General features: G+C 38.2%; 2 protein-coding genes across 2 annotated transcripts in view; one reads left to right on the top strand and one right to left on the bottom strand.

Annotated features, from left to right (window-relative positions):
• PLEKHH2 (pleckstrin homology, MyTH4 and FERM domain containing H2) overlaps positions 1 to 21,569 on the bottom strand; it is a 148,311-nt gene that overhangs the window by 109,587 nt on the left and 17,155 nt on the right. Inside the window, exon 3 of the mRNA XM_003416099.4 lies at positions 434 to 496. Coding sequence (XP_003416147.1) covers positions 434 to 496 — 63 coding nt within the window. The remainder of the gene's footprint in view (positions 1 to 433; positions 497 to 21,569) is intronic.
• Positions 2,121 to 3,097, top strand: C1GALT1C1L (C1GALT1 specific chaperone 1 like). Its single transcript, XM_003416100.3, has one exon. It carries the CDS (start codon positions 2,121 to 2,123, stop codon positions 3,063 to 3,065), a length of 945 nt encoding a protein of 314 aa, XP_003416148.2. The 3' UTR covers positions 3,066 to 3,097.

Genomic DNA, 21,569 nt, shown 5'->3' on the forward strand with positions numbered 1-21,569 from the left:
ACTATGAAAATACAGAAGGAAAAATAATCATTTCTAATTCCACAACTTTAACAAACTTCTCTTAAACTTTTGGGATATTTCATATCAGCCTTTTTTTTTTTTAACTCTTAAGTTTACATTTTCTCCCTGATAACTGTAAACATATAAAAATTTTGTATGTTTTTCCTAATATGTATTTATATATAAATACGGTTAGTATTATCATCAAGGTCATATTTGATTTTCTCAGAAGATGAAACCCCCTAATGAAAGCCTTCTGTCCTCTTGAAATTTTGTTAATGGGCAAGACAGATTCTCCATTATCTCTATGGATTGAGCTTATGAACAATGAAAATAATAAGATGTGGAGGAAGGCTGAGCACTATCCTCCTAGGAAAAACAATCTTTATATTGGTAGAGGCAGAAAATTTTCTCAACTAAAATTATACTCTACCTGTTGAAAAGCTTTTTCTGCTTGACGTTCAGCATCAATAACTTGTCTCTCAAGCTGCTGCATCTGTAAGATGAGTGGGATAAAAACGTAAATATTCAAATTTTCCCATGCGGAAATAGACTTTAAAATCTCACAATGTTATAAATTTCTCTAAAAATATTTAAAGTACTTTATCCGATATGAATTACATATAATTAGCACACTAAATGCTCTTTGAATATTTAAAAATTGACCAAACAAAATGCCAAAAGTTCAATACCTTTAATCAATGTAATATAATACCATGCGAGTATTCATCACTAGAATTTTCAGCATTGAATCGAAAATTAGAACTTACTGGTCAGCACACACTAAGGATAATAAATCCAAAAGAAAAGTAGGGTTTCAAATGTCATATTGGATGTATTGATCAAAAGGTCACAATGATATCAGGGAAGCGGTGTATTCTTATAAGCTCCATTCAAAAAAACCCGTTGCTGTTGGAACCGATTCCGACTCAGAGCGACCCTACAGGACAGAGTAGAAGTGCCCTATAGGGTTTCCAAGAGGCGGCTGGTAGATTCAAACCACCAACCTTTTGGTTAGCAGCCGGGCTCTTAACCACTGCGCCACCAGGGCTCCGTAAACTCCACAGGTGGTATGTTTAAGTCAAGACTCCAGGTGGTTTTACATCCTTACAGATTGAGGAAACGACTCTGATTAAACACACACACGTAAACACACAAATCCACAAATGCATAGAACACAGAGAACTGAAAATTATCAGAGTATTTTTTAAAAGTTAGAGATTTTAAAACGTTCAGAGACAAAGGAAAATACTAAAATGAATATTGTATGTAAAATAAACAAAAGCCATAAAAAGGACTCAATCCAAATTAACATAAGAGATATGTGTACTAGGTATTGAATCCACAAACCATGATGCAAAATTTAATTTTAAACTCTTTTTTTCCTCAGTGTTCTCATTAAAAAAATTTTTTTAAAGGTTGCCTTCCTTTGGATTCTGACCCACGGAGACCCCGTGTTTCAGAGAAGAGCTGCACCCCATTGGATTTTCAAGGCTGTTATCTTTTGGAAGCAGATCACAGGCCTTCCTGCAGGGACACCTCCAGTATTGTCATATTCTGTGTCAAATACGCTGAAGTTTGGACAACTTGAGAGCCATCTGTGACTCGATGTATGCACATTTTCAATTTTATTGTGGGCTGGTATTTGAGACAAACAAATCTGTATTGGAGGAAGTACAACCAGAATGCTCCTTAGAGGCAAGGACATGTTGTCAGGAGGGATCAGTCCCTGGAGAAGGACATCATGTTCGGTAAAATACCACGTTCAGCGGAAAAGAGGAAGACCCTCAATGAGACAGACTGACACGGTGCCTGCAACGATGGGGGCTCGAGCATAACAACGCTTGTGCGCGTGGCACAGGAGCGGGGCAGTGCTTCGTTCTGTGATACCCAGGGTCGTTAGGAGTCGGAACCGACGCGACTTTGGCACCTAACAACAACAACATTGGGGATGCTCAGAACTTCAGGTCCACCGCAAAGTGAGAGCCACCGGGGTCGCGCCCCCTCCGCCAAGGCGCCGGGGCCCCCCACCGAGTAGCGGCCCACCAGGAAGCGCGGCCACGGGCCAGCCGTGCCGAGGCGGCCTTCGTTCCGCAGGCGCCCTTCTCAACGCCTCAAAAATGGTTTCCGAAAGCGGGGCATCGTTTTTTAAGGGTATGCTGCTTGGGAGCGTTTCCTGTGTTTTGATAACTGTGCTTGGCCAAATTAACACTCGACCCGAAGGCAAAATTCAAGACCATGAGCACTATCACCTTCGCGTGCCTAAGAGAGAAAATTTCTTAAAAATGTCAGAAGTGCAACGCATGGAGCTTAGTAAAACTATCAGTGTTTACTGTATCATACTTGGAGAATCTAATTATGAAAGTTATCGGGCTGTATTGAAAGACACCTGGACCAAACACTGTGACAAAGCAGAGTTCTACAGTACTAAAAACAGTGGTTTGTTCAACGTAGAAACAAATGACAAGTGGCTACAGATCAGGGAGATATACAAACATGGCTTTGAAAAGTATGGCTACAACTACAATTGGTTCTTTCTTGCACGGCCCACTACGTTTGCTGTCATTGAAAATTTAAAGTATTTTTTGCTTAAGAAGGATGCAACCCAGCCTTTCTATCTGGGCCACACTATAAAATCCGGAGACCTTGAATACGTAGCTGCGGAAGGAGGCATTGTCTTAAGTATGGAGTCGATGAAAAGACTTAACAGAGTTCTCAACACTGAAAACTGTGCGGATCAAAGTATTATTTGGAAGTTATCTGAAGATAAGCAGCTGGCAGGCTGCCTGAAATATGCAGGAGTTTTTGCAGAAAATGCGGAGGATTCCGAAGGAAGACATGTATTTAATACAAAACCAATTGAACATCTTATTAAAGAGGCAATGTCTAATAACCCTCGGGAAGTAGTACAAGGCTGCTGTTCAGATATGGCTATCACTTTTAATGGACTGACTCCTGGAAAGATGGAAGTAATGATGTATGGCGTGTACCGCCTTAGGGCATTTGGACATCACTTCAATGACACACTGATTTTCTTACCCCCAAATGGTTCAGAAAATGACTGAGGACTGGGGAGTAATAGAACTGTGCTGTCCAATACAGCCAGGCACAACATGTGGCTTTTGAGCACCTGAAATGTGGCTAGTCCAAATTGAAATGCAGTGTAAATGTAAAACATTTAAAAATACCTCATTAGTCATTTTTTAGACAGACTACATGTTGAAATAATTACATTTTGGATACAGTATATGAAATAAAATATACTATTGTTAATTTGATCTTTGTCTTTTATTAATATGGCTACTAAAACCAAAAAACCAGACCCACTGCCATCAAGTGGATTCCGAATCACAGCGATCCTATAGGACAGAGCAGAACTGCCCCATAGAGTTTCCAAGGAGTGCCTGGCGGATCTGAACTACCTACCTCTTAGTTAGCAGCCATAGTACTTAACCACTATGCCACCAGGGTTTCCATATGGCTACGAGAAACTTTTAAATCATATATGTGGCTCACATATTTTCACTGGATAGCAAAGATGTAGAATACACCTACTCCTCACTTATTGACATGATTAGTTTCCAAAGACTAGGATGTATACAAAAATTGATGTCATGAAAATGGAGGATGGCCACATCAGATCACAAAAATGAAGGACAACTACATCATTACTGCCAAATTACATCATCACATAACTGCCAAATTACATTAACTGCCAAACCACTGAGAATCATGGCCCAGCCATGTTGACACATAGCTTTAACCATCACATCCAGTGTTACTCTTGCCTTCCACCTCAGCATTCGTTACTGCCAGACATGTCAATAAATGTGCAAAATAATCGAATAGTGGATTTTTTTGCTGTTGTAAACGCGAAACGTCGGATAACGAGATAGTCAATAAATGGAGTAACTTTCTTCAGTTGTCACCACAAATGGCAACTTAACTGTCTATGCATGCCTTTTCATTTGAAAAGGGATCTTGACTCTGGAAGGGGTTTCAAAAATTTGATATGTAAACCGCCATTTCCCAAGTGCATTTTCTGGATCTCATATGAGCTTTCATTTTTATAAAAATATTTAAAATTTTTAGTGAGCTAGTGTTATTGTCTAAAAGTATTTTATTAAGAATTAATGTTATGGGCTATGACATTATGTAGAAGCAGTTGGACCAGCATTGTCTCTTCTGTCTAGGATATTGCTTAAACCAAAAAGGCCAACAGCAGACACAAGCCAACACCATGTTCTTCCACTACTGGCAATACGCTGACAGTTGTCACCTCTACAATGTAACTACATAATATGTTGAGCGGAATTTTGACACTTGTGGAGCCTTAGGCTGAATTTTGAGTACTGGGGTTGCCAAGAGAAACAGAAAAATCCACAAGCAGGTTGCAGATCTATAAATTCTGGTACTGGAAAAAAAAAAAATCATTTAAGAGGACCATACAAACATCTTGTCATATCCTTCTGAAACATTTGGTTTACAGTGATAACCGTGCTCTACACATAGTCAAAAACCCACTTCTGTTGAGGTGAATTCCAACTCATAGCAACCCTACAGGACAGGGCAGAGCTGCCTGATAGGGTTTCCAAGGAGTGGCTGGTAGATTCAAACTGCCAACCTCTAGGTTAGCAGCCAATCTCTTAACCACTGTGCCACCAGGGCTCCTTACACATAGTAGGTACTCAATCTATATTATAAATTATTGAATGAAATGTTAAAGCTGTTTGTCATCTGGAAAGCACCATGCTTGTGAAGGATACTATTCTATTTACCGCTGCCATAGTTCACCATTCAAATAGTTCTTTTCTGCTCTATGGCACCTACTTTCTATCTCACACTATTTTCCCAACCGCATTATAAATTGCTTGAAGGCAGATTTCATGTGTAAATACCATTTATATCCTCCAGAGCACTATATTTGCACATAACAGTCACTCAATAAAATTCTAAAAGCTTAGTAGCAAGCAGTAATCTTAGAAAAAAATTGATCATTTTCATTATAAAAAGCATATAAACACACAGACACACATGTGCACATGCACGCACACCATTTCATAAGACTTGGGATGCAAGGTTACAAAAATTGTGTGTCGTCGAGTCGATTCCAACTCATAGCAACCCCACAGGACAGAGCAGAACAACTCCATAGGGCAGTTTCCTAGGCTGTAATCTTTACAGGAGCAGATCATCAAGTCTTTTCTCCCACAGAACTGCTGGTGGATTTGAACCACTAACCTTTTGGTTAGCAGCCAAACGCTTAACCAAGGTTACAAGTAAACAGGCTAAATTTGCTGGACAAGAAAATTGTTTCTCTATATGCTTATGCCTTTAAATCGATGAATTAGTTAAAGGCACAGGTTCCAAATGTCATTTTTGCTTTCTTAATAAAAAGGGGGAAGTTGGAATCAACTCGATGGCAACGGGTTTGGTTTGGTTTTAGTCCTTGAAATATTAATATAGGGATGTGAAAAGATCACTGAACTTGGAGGCAGAAGACCTAAATCTGAATCCAGATAATACTGCTTATTAGCTATGTAACCATGGGCAAGTTATTTAACTTCTTGGAGGTCTTGAATCTTTATCAGTAAAATCAGGTGACAATACTTCTCTCACAGCACTGATGTGAGGATTAAAAAAGAAAGTGTCCAGCATAGTATCTAAGACTTAATAGATGTCCAATGAATGTCTGTTAAATATGCTCGCTAAATTAAAAATTAAAGTGTTACAGAAATTTTTAAAGCAGGATTTTCTACCACATGCATTCATTATTTTAACGAATTAACTAAGTTAGCATGATTTAGTTTAAAATGAACAAACTAGAATAGAAAACAACAAATGTTGGTGAAGATGTGAGGAGATCAGAACCCTTATTCACTGCTTGTGGGAATGTAAAACGGTACAACTGCTATGGAAAACAGTAGAGTGATTCCTCAAAAAATTAAAAATAGAGCTACCTTATGATCCAGCAATTCCATTTCTTGGTGTATACTCTAGAGATCCAATAGATGAGACACAAAAAGCACTATTCACAACATCCAAAAAATGGAAACAACCTAAGAGCCCATCAACAGATGAATGGATAAAATGTAGTACATGCATACAATGGAATACTATGCAACCATAAAGAAAGATGAGTTCCCAAAACATCTTGGAACATGGATGAACCTAGAGGACATTATGCTGAGCAAAATCAGTCAATAACAAAAGGACAAATATAGTATGATCTCACTTTTATAAAATGACAAGAGTGGCTATATGTACAGAGACCAATGTTCACGGCGGTTACCAGGGATGAGGGCGGGGGATTCATTCTCTAGACAGTAGTTGCTTTTTATTTATGATGATGGGAAAGGTAGCACCGAATGTGGGAGAACTGTACATAACTTAAACAAGGTAACAAATGCTACTAGGTTGTACTCACACAAAAAAGCTGTTTTGATAATTTTGCAACAACAACCAAAATACATGGGTATGTAGGTGTATATACGTTGTTGTTGTTAGGTGCTGTCGAGGCAGTTCCGACTCAGCGACCCTATGTACAAAACAATAAAACACTGCCCAGTCCTGCACCATCCTCACAGTCACTGGTATGCTTAAGCCCATTGCTGCAGCCACTGTGTCAATCCATCTTGTTGAGGGTCTTCCTTTTTTTCGCTGACCGTCTACTTTACCAAGTATGATGTCCCAGGGACTGATCCCTCCTGATAATATGTCCAAAGTATGTGAGACGCAGTCTCGCCATTCTTGCTTCCAAGGAGCATGCTGGTTGTACTTCTTCCAAGACAGATTTGTTCATTCTTTTGGCAGTCCGTGGCATATTCACTATTCTTCGCTAACACCACTATTCAAAGGCATCAATTCTTCTTTGGTCTTCCTTATTTATCATCCAGCTTTCACATGCATGAGACAATTGAAAATACCCTGGCTTGAGTCAGGCGAACCTTATTTTTTAAGGTGACACCTTTGCTTTTCAACACTTTAAAGGGGTCTTTTGCAGCAGATTTGCCCAATGCAACACATCTTTTGATTTCCAGATTGCTGTTTCCATGGGTGCTGATTGTGGATCTAAGTAAAATGAAATCCTTGACAACTTTAATCTTTTCTCCATTTACCATGATGCTGCTTATTGGTCCAGTTGTGAGGATTTTCATTTATCTTGAAGTGTAGTCCATACGGAAGGCTGTAGTCTTTGATCTTCATCAGTAAGTACTTTAAGTCCACTTCACTTTCAGGAGGCAAAGTCATGTCATCTGCATAATGCAGGCTGAAAATGAATCTTCCTCCAATCCTGATGCCAAGTTCTTCTTCATGTAATCCAGCTTCTCAGATTATTTTCTCACCATATGGATTGGATAAGTATGGTGAAAGGATATCAACCTGACGCACACCTTTCCTGACTTTAAGTCATGCAGTATCCCCTTGTTCTGTTCAAACAACTGCCTCTTGATCTGTGCACACATTCCTCATGAAGACAATTAAGTGTTCTGGAATTATATATATATTATAGATTGAATTACGTTCCCCAAAAATGTGTGTCAACTTGGCTAGGCCATGATTCCCAGTATTTTTTGGTTGTCCACCATTTTGTGATCTGATGTAATTACCTATGTGTTATAAATCCTAAAACCTTTATGATGGTAATGAGGCACGACTAAACGCAGTTTTGTTAATGAGGCAGGACACATTCTAAAGGATAAGGTTGTATCTTGAGTCAATTTCTTATGAGATATAAAAGAGAGAATTGAGCAGAGAGGAGATGGACCTCATTACCACCAAGCAAGAAGAACCAAGAGCAGAATGCATTCTTTGAACCTGGGGTCTCTGTACTGAGAAAAACAAATGCCTCTTGAGCACAATTAAGCATTCTGGAATTCCCATTCTTCGAAATGTTATCCATGATTTGTTATGATCCATACAGTTGAATGCCTTTGCATAGTCAGTAAGACACAGGTAAACATCCTTCTGGTATTCTCTGCTTCGCAAAGAATGAGAGTTCCAGAACACTTAATTGTGCTCCTGCAGAACCTGTACATAGACCAAGAGACAGCTGTTAGAACAGAAAAAGGGGACACTGTGTGGTTTGAAGTCAGGAAAGGTATGCATCAGGGTTGTATTCTTCTACCATACTTACTCAATCTGTATGCTGAACAAATAATCTGAGAAGCTGAGCTATATGAAGAAGAACACCCCACCAGAATTAAAGGAAGACTCATTAACAACCTGTGATATACAGATGACACAACCTTGTTTGCTGAAAGTGATGAGGACTTGAAGCTCTTACAGATGAAGGTCAAAGACTATAGCTTTTGGTATGGATTACACCTCAACATAAAGACAACAAAAATCCTCACAACTGGGGCCAGTAAACAACATCATGATAAATGGAGGAAATACTAAAGTTCTCAAGGATTTCGCTTTACTTGGATCCATAATCAGTACCCATGGAAGCAACAGTCAAGAAATCGAATGATTATTGCACTGGGCAAATGTGCTGCAAAAGACCTCTTTAAAGTCTTAAACACCAAAGATGTCACTTTAGGGACTAAGGTACGCCTAACCCAAGTCCTAATATTTTCAATCCCCTCATATGCATGTGAAAGCTGGATGATGAATAAGACCAAAGAATTGATGTCTTTGAATTATGGTGTTGGTGAAGAATATTGAATATGCCATACAATGCCAGAAAATAAATTTGTCTTGGAAGAAGGACAGCCAGAATGCTCCTTAGAAGCAAGGATGGCGAGACTACTTCTCACAGACTTTGAACATGTTATCAGGAGGGATCAGTCCCTAGAGATGGACATCATGCTTGGTAAAGTAGAAGGTTAGTGAAAAAGAAGAAGACCCTCAAAGAGATGGATTGACACAGTGGTTGCAACGATGGCATCAAGCATAACAATGGTTGTGAGGATGGTACAGGACCCGGCAGTGTTTCATTCTGTTGTACACAGGGTTGCTCTGAGTCAGAACCGACTCTACAGCACCTAACAACATGAAAAGCCTTTATTAACCTCATACTTAACGGTAAAAGACTGAATGCTTGCCCCCTAAAGTAAGAAATAAGGCAAGGATGTCTTCTTACCAATTCTGTTCAACATTTTACTAGAGATCCTAGCTAGTATAGAAAGTCAAGAAAGGAATAAAAGGCATATAAACTGGAAAAGAAGACTTTATTCACATATATCATGACTATCTATATAGAAATTCACAAAAAATTTACAAAATAGCTACAAGAACTAATAAGTGAGTTCATCAAAGTCACAAGATATGCAAAAATCAGTTGTATTTCCATATAACAGAGATGAACAATTAAAATTGGAACTTAACAGTACCAAGAGCAGCAAAAACACAAAATATTTACAGATGAATCTAATATGTTCACTATTTGCTGAAAGCCACCAAACATTGATAAGGGAAATTAAAGATCTAAATAAGTGAAGAGTTACACTATGCTTCGGCAACTCAATATTAAGATGTCAATTATCCCAAAATTGATCTATAGATTCTACCCAATAGTAGTCAAAATCCTAGCAGACATTTTTGCAGAACTGACAGACTTGAAAATGTATATGGAAATACAAAGGACCTAGAATAGCCATGATAACTTAGGAAAAGAACATTCAAACTGCCTGAAATCAAGACCTATTAAAAAGCAATGGTAACTAAGACAAGGTGATATTGGAGTAGAAATAGACATACAGATTAACGGAAGAGAATAGAGCATCTAGAAATATACCTACAAACATATGATCAAATGATTTTTTTTTGCATTTTTGTTTACGATAATTTTGTTGTCAGATCATATTGACATTGCATACAATAACAGTCTCCAGTTATTTTGGTTGCTTAAATCTCACTCTCTCGTAGGTTTCTTAGGGAGATCTAGGAACAATATTTTCTGAGTTCTTTCACACTGATAGCTGTTTGCTGTGTCCTTTATACTTGAGAGCTAGTTCTGCTGGATACAAAATCCTTGGATCACATATTCTTTCCTTGATATCTTAAACATGTTATTCCATAGTCTCCTGACATAAAGCACTGCTTTCAAAGTATAATAATTTTATGCTCCTTTATGATATAAAAGTCACTTTTTGTTTATGCCAGATAACCAAAAGATGGGTTCTTTTTCTTTAACACCCAGTACTTTTACTAAAATATATCTTGGTATATGTCAATCTGGGGCTAATGTTCTCAGGTACATGACACACTCTTTCGATTGTAGTTTTAACTTTTTTACTTTCTGGAAAGTTTTCTTGAATTCTAGTGTTTGCATTTGCTTTATTCCTTTAGTTTTCTTCTTCAGGGATTTTTTAAAATCTGTATGTTGTTATTAGCTTATCTTCAATATTGGTCATTTTTCTCTCAAATGTTTTCTCTGTCTTCTTTTTGATAATAATATTAAAATAATAATAATAAACGTTTACCCCTTTTATCTCCTATTTCTAGTATGTCATTATTTGCTGAGTTTACTAATTCTTGTGTTCCTTCTACTTTAATCTATCCCACTGCCATCAAGTGGATTCCAACTCAAGAAGCGGCTGGTAGATTCTATCTGTCCTCTGGAGTCGTTATGAGTCGGAACTGACCGACAGCAATGGGTTAGGTTAGGTTAGGTTAACTATATGACCACACCTGAAGCTCTCTGTCCACTGGTGCTTGGCCTGATCAGCTGTGCACTCACTACTCCTTGGTCACCCAGATTTCCCAAGTTGGAGCAACTACCACCTTCTCCTTTTTTCCATTTTGTGAATAGCATCAGAAATAGGTATCTGGGGAAACGATGAAAAGCCCAAAGCTACTTGACTCTTTGGGAAGCCACTGCAGCAACACAAATCAATAAGCTTTGACCCCATAATTCTACTTTGACCCCTTATTTCTACTTAGGGGAATCTTTCCTGAAGAAAGAACTCCAAACAAGAAGTTCATCTGCAGTGCTGTCTAAGATAATGGAAAACTATAAACAGCCTGTATGTATAACAAGAAGGGAAATGATCAGGAAATCCCCGGTACTTATTATTATGGAGCCCTTTATGATCATGAACACAAAGACTGGGAGATGACATGGAAAATGCTAATGATAAAATGACACAACATTCGATGAATCCTGTATATTTACACTGTATATTTCCATCTATCTATGTATTTTTAAAACTATACATTAAAAAAAATAAGAATGCTAACAGTAGTTTTCTTAAAGAGCTGGCAGTACAGGTGATTTTTTTCTTTATATTTTTCCAAACTTATTTTTATTTTATTTTTTAAATTGAGATATAACTCACTTACCATAAAATTCACCATATTAAAGTGTACAATTCAGTGGTTTTTAGTATATTCCCAGAGTTGTGCAACCACCACCACTATCTAATTGGAGAACATTTTCATCGCCCCATAAAAGAACCGTGTACCTGTGAGCAGTCGCTCCCCACTCTCGCCCCCAACCCCTGGAAACCACTACTTCCTGTGCCTGGTCACAGCTTTTCTACCCTCTAAATGCAACCACAGAGTGACAGACCCCATTCAATGTCAAATAGAGTCAAGGAACCACCAATAAACTCATGAGGAAATACAATGATTGTCATCCTAAAGCCACTAGGCTCTGAGGTAATCTTTTACACAACAGATAACTAATACCCAAGGCTGTCATTCTGTGGAGTGTAGGTGTAGAAAGATATCTGTGACTGTCCTCTTGGTACCGCTGATCATCTGATTAGCATTTCATTGAAAACTACTCTCATTCTGATGTGCACTTTCTAGGAATGGTGTCTTCTCTTAGTCCTCTGTCCATGAATGTAATATCGGGAAATCCAGTGTCTCAGCTTTAAGAAATATACTCATGACTTAGGAAGCAGTGAGTTTATGTTAACGGGGGAGGAGCAACTAAGAAAAGGTGGGCGAGAATGGCTGCACAGCTCAAAGACTGTAATCCATGTCACTGAATCGTACGTGTGGAGACGGTTGAGCTGGTGCATGCTTTGCTGTGCATATCTCCAACAACGACAACAAAATAAATTTAAAAAAAGAAACATATTCATGAAAAGTACAGGCTTTTCCCAACTTACCATTTCACAAACTGTAAACATACACCCAAAATAAATGTGTTATTTTGCAGATTTGCTTTGTTTTAAGGTAAAAAGTGTTTATTTAAATCATTAGGATACACACTTCAGATTAAATACACAATGAAGTATAAATAGCACAATGTTGGGTTAACCTTAGAAAACTTTTTTTGAACAATGCATCTGGATTTTTTCTTTTGAAGACAGCGTTATCTGTATTATGAATTGTAAGTCTGCTGCTGCTGCTGCAAAGCCACGGCAGACCAAGGAGTTGTCGAAAGCTGAATTATTCTCCAAGATGAAAGATTTCCTTCAGTTGTATTAATCATCCTACCCAAAATATAATTCCACCAGCCTCCCACCCCAGTCTGACCCCGCCTAACTCAGGCTTTCAAAATAGGAAGTTTTGAGGTAATGCTGACAAGCTACTAGGTCTCTCTCTAAGATGGGACAGCTGAAGGTTTTCTGGTTCTTTCATTCTATGGTTCTAACGGATCTGCACAACATTTAGTGCCCTAGTACCCATGAAAGCTGCGTATTTACCTACCTTTCAGGAGCTTGGTTGCAAATTTAAATTGAAGGTGCTGCTTTTGTTGAAATTTAGAAAATGTCCAGTCTCTAAAGAGTCTTCTATAAGGAAAAGTCAATGCTACACCTCAGAACAGTTTCAGTAGCTCCTCTTTTTTTTTTTTCATTTTGATGTTTAGTTCCCACTGCTGATCCCATTTGCTTTCCCACTCTTCACCTCACCAAATCCCCCAAGACAATGCCATCCTATATATATTTTTTTCTCATTCTAGCCAACTCCTTAACATTTCCTTGAGACATTCTAGTTTCAGGTTGTACTATTACAAAATCAAGTATTTATGCTGGCTTTTCGTTTTAAGAAAAGTTAACCATTTAAAAAAATAGAAATTTAATCTAAAGCTTCAAAATCAGCAGGAATGGGATAAAAAGATGGGGTAGCAAAGAGGAGAAAGAAATTTCCATCAATATGATCTACTAAAAACAAGAAATAAGATGGTAGAAATAAATCTACATGTATTATAACCAGATATATTTAAAGAGATTAAACTCATTAGTTGAGCAAAGAAATAAATCCAGCTATATAATTTTTTAAAGAGCATACCTAAAAAATATCATTAAAATCCTGAAAGTAAAGGGATGGAAAAATACACCAGGCAAATATTAACTAAATGCAGTACCAAATTCAGATGAAAGAGACTTTAAGGCCAAAAGTTTTATTAGAAATAAAGAGGATAAATAATGATAAATGGGACAATTCAGCAAGAAGATGTAACAATCCTAATCCTGAATGCACCCAACATCACAATATATAAAGTAAAAAGGTTTGATTCTTCCAGAAATAAATCCATCCACATATGAGCAGCTGATATTTGACAAAGGCCCAAAGTCAGTTAAATGGGGAAAAGACAGTCTCTTGAACAAACAGTGCTGGCATAACTGGATGTCCATCCGCCAAAAAAAAAAAAAACAAGACCCATACCTCACACCATGCATAAAAACAAACTGAAAATGGATCAAAGACTTGACTATAAAATCTAAAAGGATAAAGATCATGGAAGAAAAAATAGGAACAATGCTAGGAGCCCTAATACATGGCATAAACAGTATACAAAACATTACTAACAATGCAGAAGAGAAACTAGATAACTGGGAGCTCCTAAAAATCAAACACCTATATTCATCCAAAGACTTCACCAATAGAGTAAAAAGATTACCTACAGACTGGGAAAAAGTTTTTAGCTATGACATTTCCAATCAGCATCTTACTCTAAAATCTACATGATACTGCAAAAACTCAACTACAAAAAGACAAATAACTTAATCAAAAATGGGCAAAAGACAAGAGACAGAAAGGGCCACATGAACTAGAGACTTACATCATCCTGAGACCAGAAGAACTATATGGTGCCCAGCTACAACCAATGACTTCCCTGACAGGGAGCACAACAGAGAACCCATGAGGGAGCAGGGGAACAGCGGGATGCAGACCCCAAATTCTCATAAAAAGACCAGACTTAATGGTCTGACTAAGACTAGAAGAATCCCGGCGGTCATGGTCCCCAAACCTTCTGTTGACCCAGGATAGGAACCATTACCAAAAAGAACTCATCAGGCATGGATTGGACTGGACAACGAGTTGGAGAGAGATGCTGATGAGGAGTGAGCTACCTGTATCAGGTGGACACTTGACACTATGTTGGCATCTCCTGTCTAGAGGGGAGATGGGAGGGTAGAGGGGGTTAGAAACTGACAAAACGGTCACAAAAGGAGAGACTGGAAGGAGGGAGCGGGCTGACTCATTAGGGGGAGAGTAAGTTGGAGGATGCAGTAAGGTGTACATTACTTGATTTGTAAACTTTCACTTAAAGCACAATAAAAATTATTTTTTAAAAAAATGGCCAAAAGATATGAACAGGCACTTCACTGAAGAAGACATTCAGGTAGCTAACAGATACATGAGGAAATGCTCACAATCATTAGCCATTAGAGAAATGCAAATCAAAACTACAATGAGATTCCATCTCACTCCAACAAGACTGGCAGTAATGCAAAAAACACAAAATAATAAATGTTGGAGAGGTTGTGGAGAGACTGAACACTTATACACTGCTCGTGGGAATGTAAAATGGTACAAACCCTTTGGAAAGCGATTTGACGCTTCCTTAAAAAGCTAGAAATAGAACTACCATTTGACCCAGCAATCACACTTGTCAGAATATATCCTAGAGAAATAAGAGCCTTTACACAAACAGATACATGCACACCCATGTTCACTGCAGCATTGTTTACAATAGCAAAAAAGATGGAAGCAACCAAGGTGCCCATCAATGGATGAATGGATAAACAAATTATGGTATATTCACACAATGGAATACTACGCATCGATAAAGAACAGTGATGAATCCGTAAAACATCTCATAACATGGAGGAATCTGGAAGGCATTATGCCGAGTGAAATTAGTCAGTTGCAAAAGGACAAATATTGTATGAGACCACTATTATAAGAACTCGAAAATAGTTTGAACAGAGAAGAAAATATTCTTTGATGGTTATGAGAGCCAGGATGGAGGGAGGGAGAGGGCTTTTCACTAATTAGATAGTAAAAAAAAAATTAGATAGTAGATAAGAACTATTTTAGGTGAAGGGAAAGACAATGCACAATACAGGAGAGGTCAGCACAACTGGACTAAACCAAAAGCAAAGAAGTTTCCTGAATAAACTGAATGCTTCGAAGGTTAGCGAAGCAGGGGCAGGGGTTTGGGGACCGTGGTTTCAGGGGACACCTAAGTCAATTGACATAATAAAATCTATTAAGAAAACATTCTGCATCCCACTTTGAAGAGTGGCATCTGGGGTCTTATATGCTAGCAAGCAGCCATCCAAGATGCATCAGTGAGTCTCAACCCACCTGGATCAAAGGAGAATGAAGAACACCAAGGACACAAGGTAATAAAGAGCCCAAGAGACAGAAAGGACCACATGAACCAGAGACTACATTATCCTGAGACCAGAAGATCCAGATGGTGCCCAGCCACAACCGATGACTGCCCTGACAGGGAACACAGCGGAGGACTCCTGACGGAGCAGGGGAAGAGTGGGATGCAGACCTCAAATTCTCATAAAAAGACCAGACTTAATGGTCTGACTGAGACTAGAAGGACCCCAGTGGTCATGGCCCCCAGATCTTCCGTTAGCCCAGGACAGGAACCATTCCCGAAGCCAGCTCGTCAGACATGGATTGGACTGGACAATGGGTAGTAGAGGGATGCTAGTGAGGAGTGAGCTACTTGGATCAGGTGGACACTTGACACTATGTTGGCACCTCCTGCCTGGAGGGGAAATGGAAAGGTAGAAGGGCTTAGAAGCTGGCAAAATGGACATGAAAAGAGACAGTGGAAGAAGGGAGCGGGCTGTCTCATTGAGGGGAGAGTAATTGGGAGTATGTAGTAAAGTGTATGTGAGTTTTTATGTGAGAGACTGACTTGATTTGTAAACTTTCACTTAAAGCACAATAAAAATTATTAAAAAAAAAAAAAAGGAAAGAGAAAACATTCTGCATCCCACTTTGGAGAGTGGCGTCTGGGGTCTTAAACGTTAGTAAGCGGCCATCTAAGATGCATCGATTGGTCTTAACCCACCTGGAGCAAAGGAAAATGAAGAACACCGAAGACACAAGGTAATTATGAGCTCAAGAGACAGAAAGCCACATAAAACAGAGACTACATCAGCCTGAGACCAGAAGAGCTAGATGGTGCCCGGTTACAACCGATGACTGCCCTGACAGGAACCCCTGACGGAGCAGGAGAGCAGTGGGATACAGACTCCAAATTCTTGTAAAAACACCAGACTAATGATCTGGCTGAGACTAGAAGGACCCCAGAGGTCAAGGTCCCCAGATCTTCTGTTAGCCCAAGACAGGAACCATTCCCAAAGTCAACTTTTCAGACAGGGATTAGACTGGACTATGGGACAGAAAATGATACTGGTGAAGAGTGAGTTTCTTGGATCAAGTAGACACATGAGACTATGTGGGCAGCTCCTGTCTACAGAAGACATGAGAGGGCAGAGGGGGGTCAGAAGCTGGCTGAATGGACACAAAAATAGAGAGTGGAGAGGAGTATGCTGCCTCATCAGAGGGAGAGCAACTAGGAGTATATAAGTTTTTATACGAGAGACTGAATTGTTTTGTAAACTTTCACTTAAAACACATTAAAAAATTTTTTTTAAAAAGGTTTGATTTTTTTTTTTTTACATATTGTGAAAACTCAAAAGAAACTGTTATTTTGTTTTAACCCATTTAGACAGTGATTTCCATGGAAACACTCTATTAAGATTTCCCATTAAAAAACTGAACAAGTCTATTTACTTCATAGCTTGATTTTTTTGTTTGTTTTTATTTATCAAAGCCATAAATACACACAAATGGTCTACTAGTTTGTAAGATTTGCTAGTAAAAATAATTGCACTCTTTAGCCAATTCTTTTTCTTTTTTTAAATTGTGGTAAATGTATATGTTTAACAAATCACTTGCCATTTCAACATTCTTCACACGTACAATTCAGTGATCTTAATTTAGCCAATTCTCTTAATATTTACCTTCTTCGTATTGCTTCTATTTCTATTTTTTTTTTTTTAGTCTTAATGATTTCCTAACTACTTCCTTGATGGAAAATGAGGATTTAGCTCTTTGGTTTCCCTGCCATCAGCACAGATACACTTTACATCTCCCATCTTCACAATATGTTTATAGCTTACCTTTTGGCTAAATCACTGTTTGGGATTAGTATTATTATGACTATGTATGATACTCAGAGCTGAACCATGGAATAAACTATGGCTACTTTTCCTTTCTTATATCACACTTCCCCCTAGAGTTAAGTGTCTTGTTCTTTTATTTCATACTTAGTCTTCTATGAAAAAAAAAATAATAATAATTCAACTCCAAGTTCCCATCACTGTCTAAATCACCTCTCAAGATATTCATTCACATCCGGTTTTCTACCAATTCCATCTTCTTGAAAAATCAGATCCCAAAGCCTCTGACTTATGTCAATCTGGACTGACTTCCCTCTTTGCCTGGGCACAGAGGTCTTCTGGGGAATGCCTTTCAACTGTCTCCCACATTGGATATCCTGCTTCCTATATCTCATGCCTTCCTCCTTCTCGGTGTACTTCTTTTTAATGGAGCAAATCCTCCCGGAGATTTCTCAGAAAGTTTACAAGAGACCTTACATGTCTAAAAATCTTTATTCTACCCTCAAATATAATTCATAAATGGACTCAGTACAGAATTCTGGGCTTGATATGATTTTCCTTCAGAATTTTGAAGGCATCGTTTCACTGTCTTCCGACTTCTCCTGTGGCTTTGAAAAGTCCAAAGTCATTTTTATCATTGGCCCTTCGCATGCGATCTGTTTTTTCTCTTTTCCTTAATTTATATACTATGAACTTCTGTGATGATGTGCCTTGGGGGTGAAATTATTTCTATCTGTTGTGCTAGGTATTTGGCAGACCGTTTTCAAACTGAAATCGTGTGACCTTCAATTCTAGGAAATTTTCTTGTATGGTTTCATTGATATTATTTTCCCCTCCATTACTTCTATCATTCAGATCTTGAACATACTGGACTAGACTTCTAGATTTCTTATCTTTCCTCTCCTGTTTTTCATCTCTTTAATGTTTTGTTCTATTTTCCAAGTGATTTTCCTTAAATTTATATTCCAACCCTTCTATTAAGTTTGTCATTCTTTGTGCCATGCTTTCAACTGTCCAGAGCTCTTATTTGTTCTCTGAATATTTCTTGTGTCACGGATGCAATATCCTTTCTTTTTTCTCTGAGAATATTAAATGATAGGGTTTTGCTTATTTTGTTTCCTTTTCCTTGCATAAACAATGCTGCTTTTTCTGATTGTTTGTTCTCTATCTTTCATGTTAGAGGCTTTCTTCAGATGTCTGGTTATCCATGGAATGTTTAAGGATGAGGGACCAAAAAGTTGACTGGGTCTCAGTGGACCCATAACAAGTGAAGAGATCGAATCAGTGATCAAAACCTCCCACCAAGAAAAAGTCCTGGACCAGATGGTTTCACTGGGGAATTCTATCAAACATTTAGAGAGACACTAATACTGTTCAAACTCTTCCAAAAGATAGAGAAGGAAGGAATATTCCCTAATTCATTCTATGAAACAAACATAACCCTGATACCAAAACCAAAGACACCACAAGAAAAGACAACTACAGGTCAATACCTCTTTTGAATACAGATGCAAAAATCCTTAACAAAACACTAGCAAACAGAATCCAACAACATATTAAAAGAGTCATACGCCATGACCAAGTGGAATTTATTCCAGGAATGCAACATGAGAAAATCAATCAATGTAATACACTGCATCAACAGAACAAAGGAAAAGAACCACATGATCATCTTTATGGGTACAGAAAAAGCATCTGATAAAAGTCAACACCCTTTCTTGGTGAAAACCCTAAAGAAGATTGGAATAGAAGGGAAATTCCTCAATATGACTCAGGGCATATACGAAAAGCCAACAGCCGACATTATACTTAGTGGAGAAAGAGAGTTTTCCCCTTGATATCAGGAACAAGACAAGGGGTGCCCACTCACCACTTCTATTCAATATTGTATTAGAAGTCCTAGCCAGAGCAATAAGATGAGAAAAAGAAATAAAAGGTATCCAGATTGCAAAAGAAGTAAAATTATCTCTTTTTGTGGATGCTACCCAGTGCCGTCGAGTCAATTCTAACTCATAGCGACCCTATAGGACAGAGTAGAACTTGCCCCCCATAGAGTTTCCAAGGAGCACCTGGCGGATTCGAACTGCCGAACCTTTGGTTAGCAGCCGTAGCACTTAACCACTACGCCACATTGTGGATGTTATGATCCTATATACAGAAAATCCCAAAATGTCCACAAGAAAATTTCTAGAGCTAATAGAGGGATTTAGTAAAGTTGCACGACACATGGTCAACAAACAAAATCAGTTGGGTTTCTATACACCATCAGTGAAAAATCTGAAAGGGAAATTAGGGGAACAATTCCATTTACAACTGCATCTAAGAGAATAAAATACCCAGGAATTAATCTAACCAAGGACATGAAGGACTTATACAATTAAAATTATAAAACATTGTTTAAGATTAAAGAAGGCTTAAATAAATGGAAAGACATTCCATGTTTATGGATTGAAAGACTTAACACTATTAAGATGTCAAAAATACCCAACGCGATCTATAGATTCAATGCAATCCTGATCAAGATCCCAACAGCCGTCTTTATAGAAATAGAAAAACCAATCCTCTATTTTATATTGAATGGTACCAAAACCAAAACCAAACCCACTGCCATTGAATCGATTCTGACTCAGCTACCGGTAAAAGACCCCAAATAGTTCAAGCAACATTGAAAGAGAAGAACAAAGTAGGAGGACTCACATCCTGATTTTAAAACATACTATACAGCTACAGTAATCAAAACAGTCAGGTACTAATATAACAATAGACACACAGACCCATGGAATAGAACTGATACTCCAGAAATAAACCCATACTAGGTCCATTCGATGCTTAATCCATTAGATGGGGGAAAAAAGAGTCTCTTGAATAAATAGTGCTGGGAAAATTGGGTTTTCACATGCAGGAAAATAAAACAGGATCCACGCCTTACACAATATACAAAAACCAATTCAAAATGGTTCAAGAACCTAATGTGCAAACTAAAACCATAAAATTTTAAGAAGAAAAAGCAGGGTCAATGCTGTTAGGCCTAGCTTTTAACAGTGAATCATCTAATATAGGAGCCCTGGTGGCACAGTGGCTAAAACACTTGGTTGCTAACCAAAAAGTCAGTGGTCCGAGCCCCGCAGCCACTCCATGGGAGAAAGGTATGACAGCCTGCTTCTGTAAAGATTTACAGCCTTGGAAACTCCATGGGGCAGTTCTACTCTGTCCCATGGGGTCGCTATGAGTCAGAATCAATCTGACAGCAGTGGATTATGTAATATAATAACAAAAGCACAAACAGCAAAAGAAAATAAATAAATGGTACCTCATAAAAATGAAAAAATTTGTTCATCAAAAGAGTTCACCAAAAAAGGAAAAAGACAAGTTACCAACTGGCAGAATGTCTTTGGAAACCATATATCCAACAAGAATCTAATAACCAAAATATATATAAAACTTTGACAACTTACCAACAAAGAGACAAATAACCCAATCATAAAATGGGCAAAGAACTTGAATAGATATTTCACCAAAGAGAACATTCAAATGGCCACCAAACACCTGAAAAGATGCTCACCGTCATGAGCCATCAGAGAAATACAAATCAAAACCACAATTAGATATGATTTCATTTCCACTATGGTGGCTAAGATTAAAAAAATATTAATAAATGTTTGCAAGGATGTGGGGAAACTGAACTCTCACTCATTGCTGGTGGGAATGCAAAATGGTACAGCCGTTGTGGAAAACAGTGTGAAGGGTCCTTAAAAAACTTAAAAGTAGAACTACCATATGACCCACCAATTCCACTCCTAGGGTATACACTCAAAAGACTTGAAAGCAGAGACTCAAACAGAGACTTGTACACCAATGTTCACTGCAGCATTATTCACAAGAGCCAAAAGGTGGAAACAACCTAAATGTCCATCAACAGATGAATGGATAAACAAAATGTGATACATACATACAACGGACTACTACTCAGCCAGCAAGAAAAATGAAGCCTTGATACATGCTACAATGTGGATGCAGCTTGAAGACATGCGGAGTGAGACAAATCAATCAGAAAAGAACAAATATTGTATGACCTCACTTATATCAAAAGGTAAGAAATGGCAAATGCACAGAGAACAAAGTTTATTAGTGGTTACCAGGGGCGAGAGGGAGGGAATAAGGGGGGGTTAACAGTGACGGAAATATTGCATTGATTAAAGGTAGGGTTGTACAGCTGATTATTTT

This window comes from Loxodonta africana, chromosome 26 (assembly GCF_030014295.1).
Source record: "Loxodonta africana isolate mLoxAfr1 chromosome 26, mLoxAfr1.hap2, whole genome shotgun sequence".
NCBI classification, from domain to species: Eukaryota; Metazoa; Chordata; class Mammalia; order Proboscidea; family Elephantidae; genus Loxodonta; species Loxodonta africana.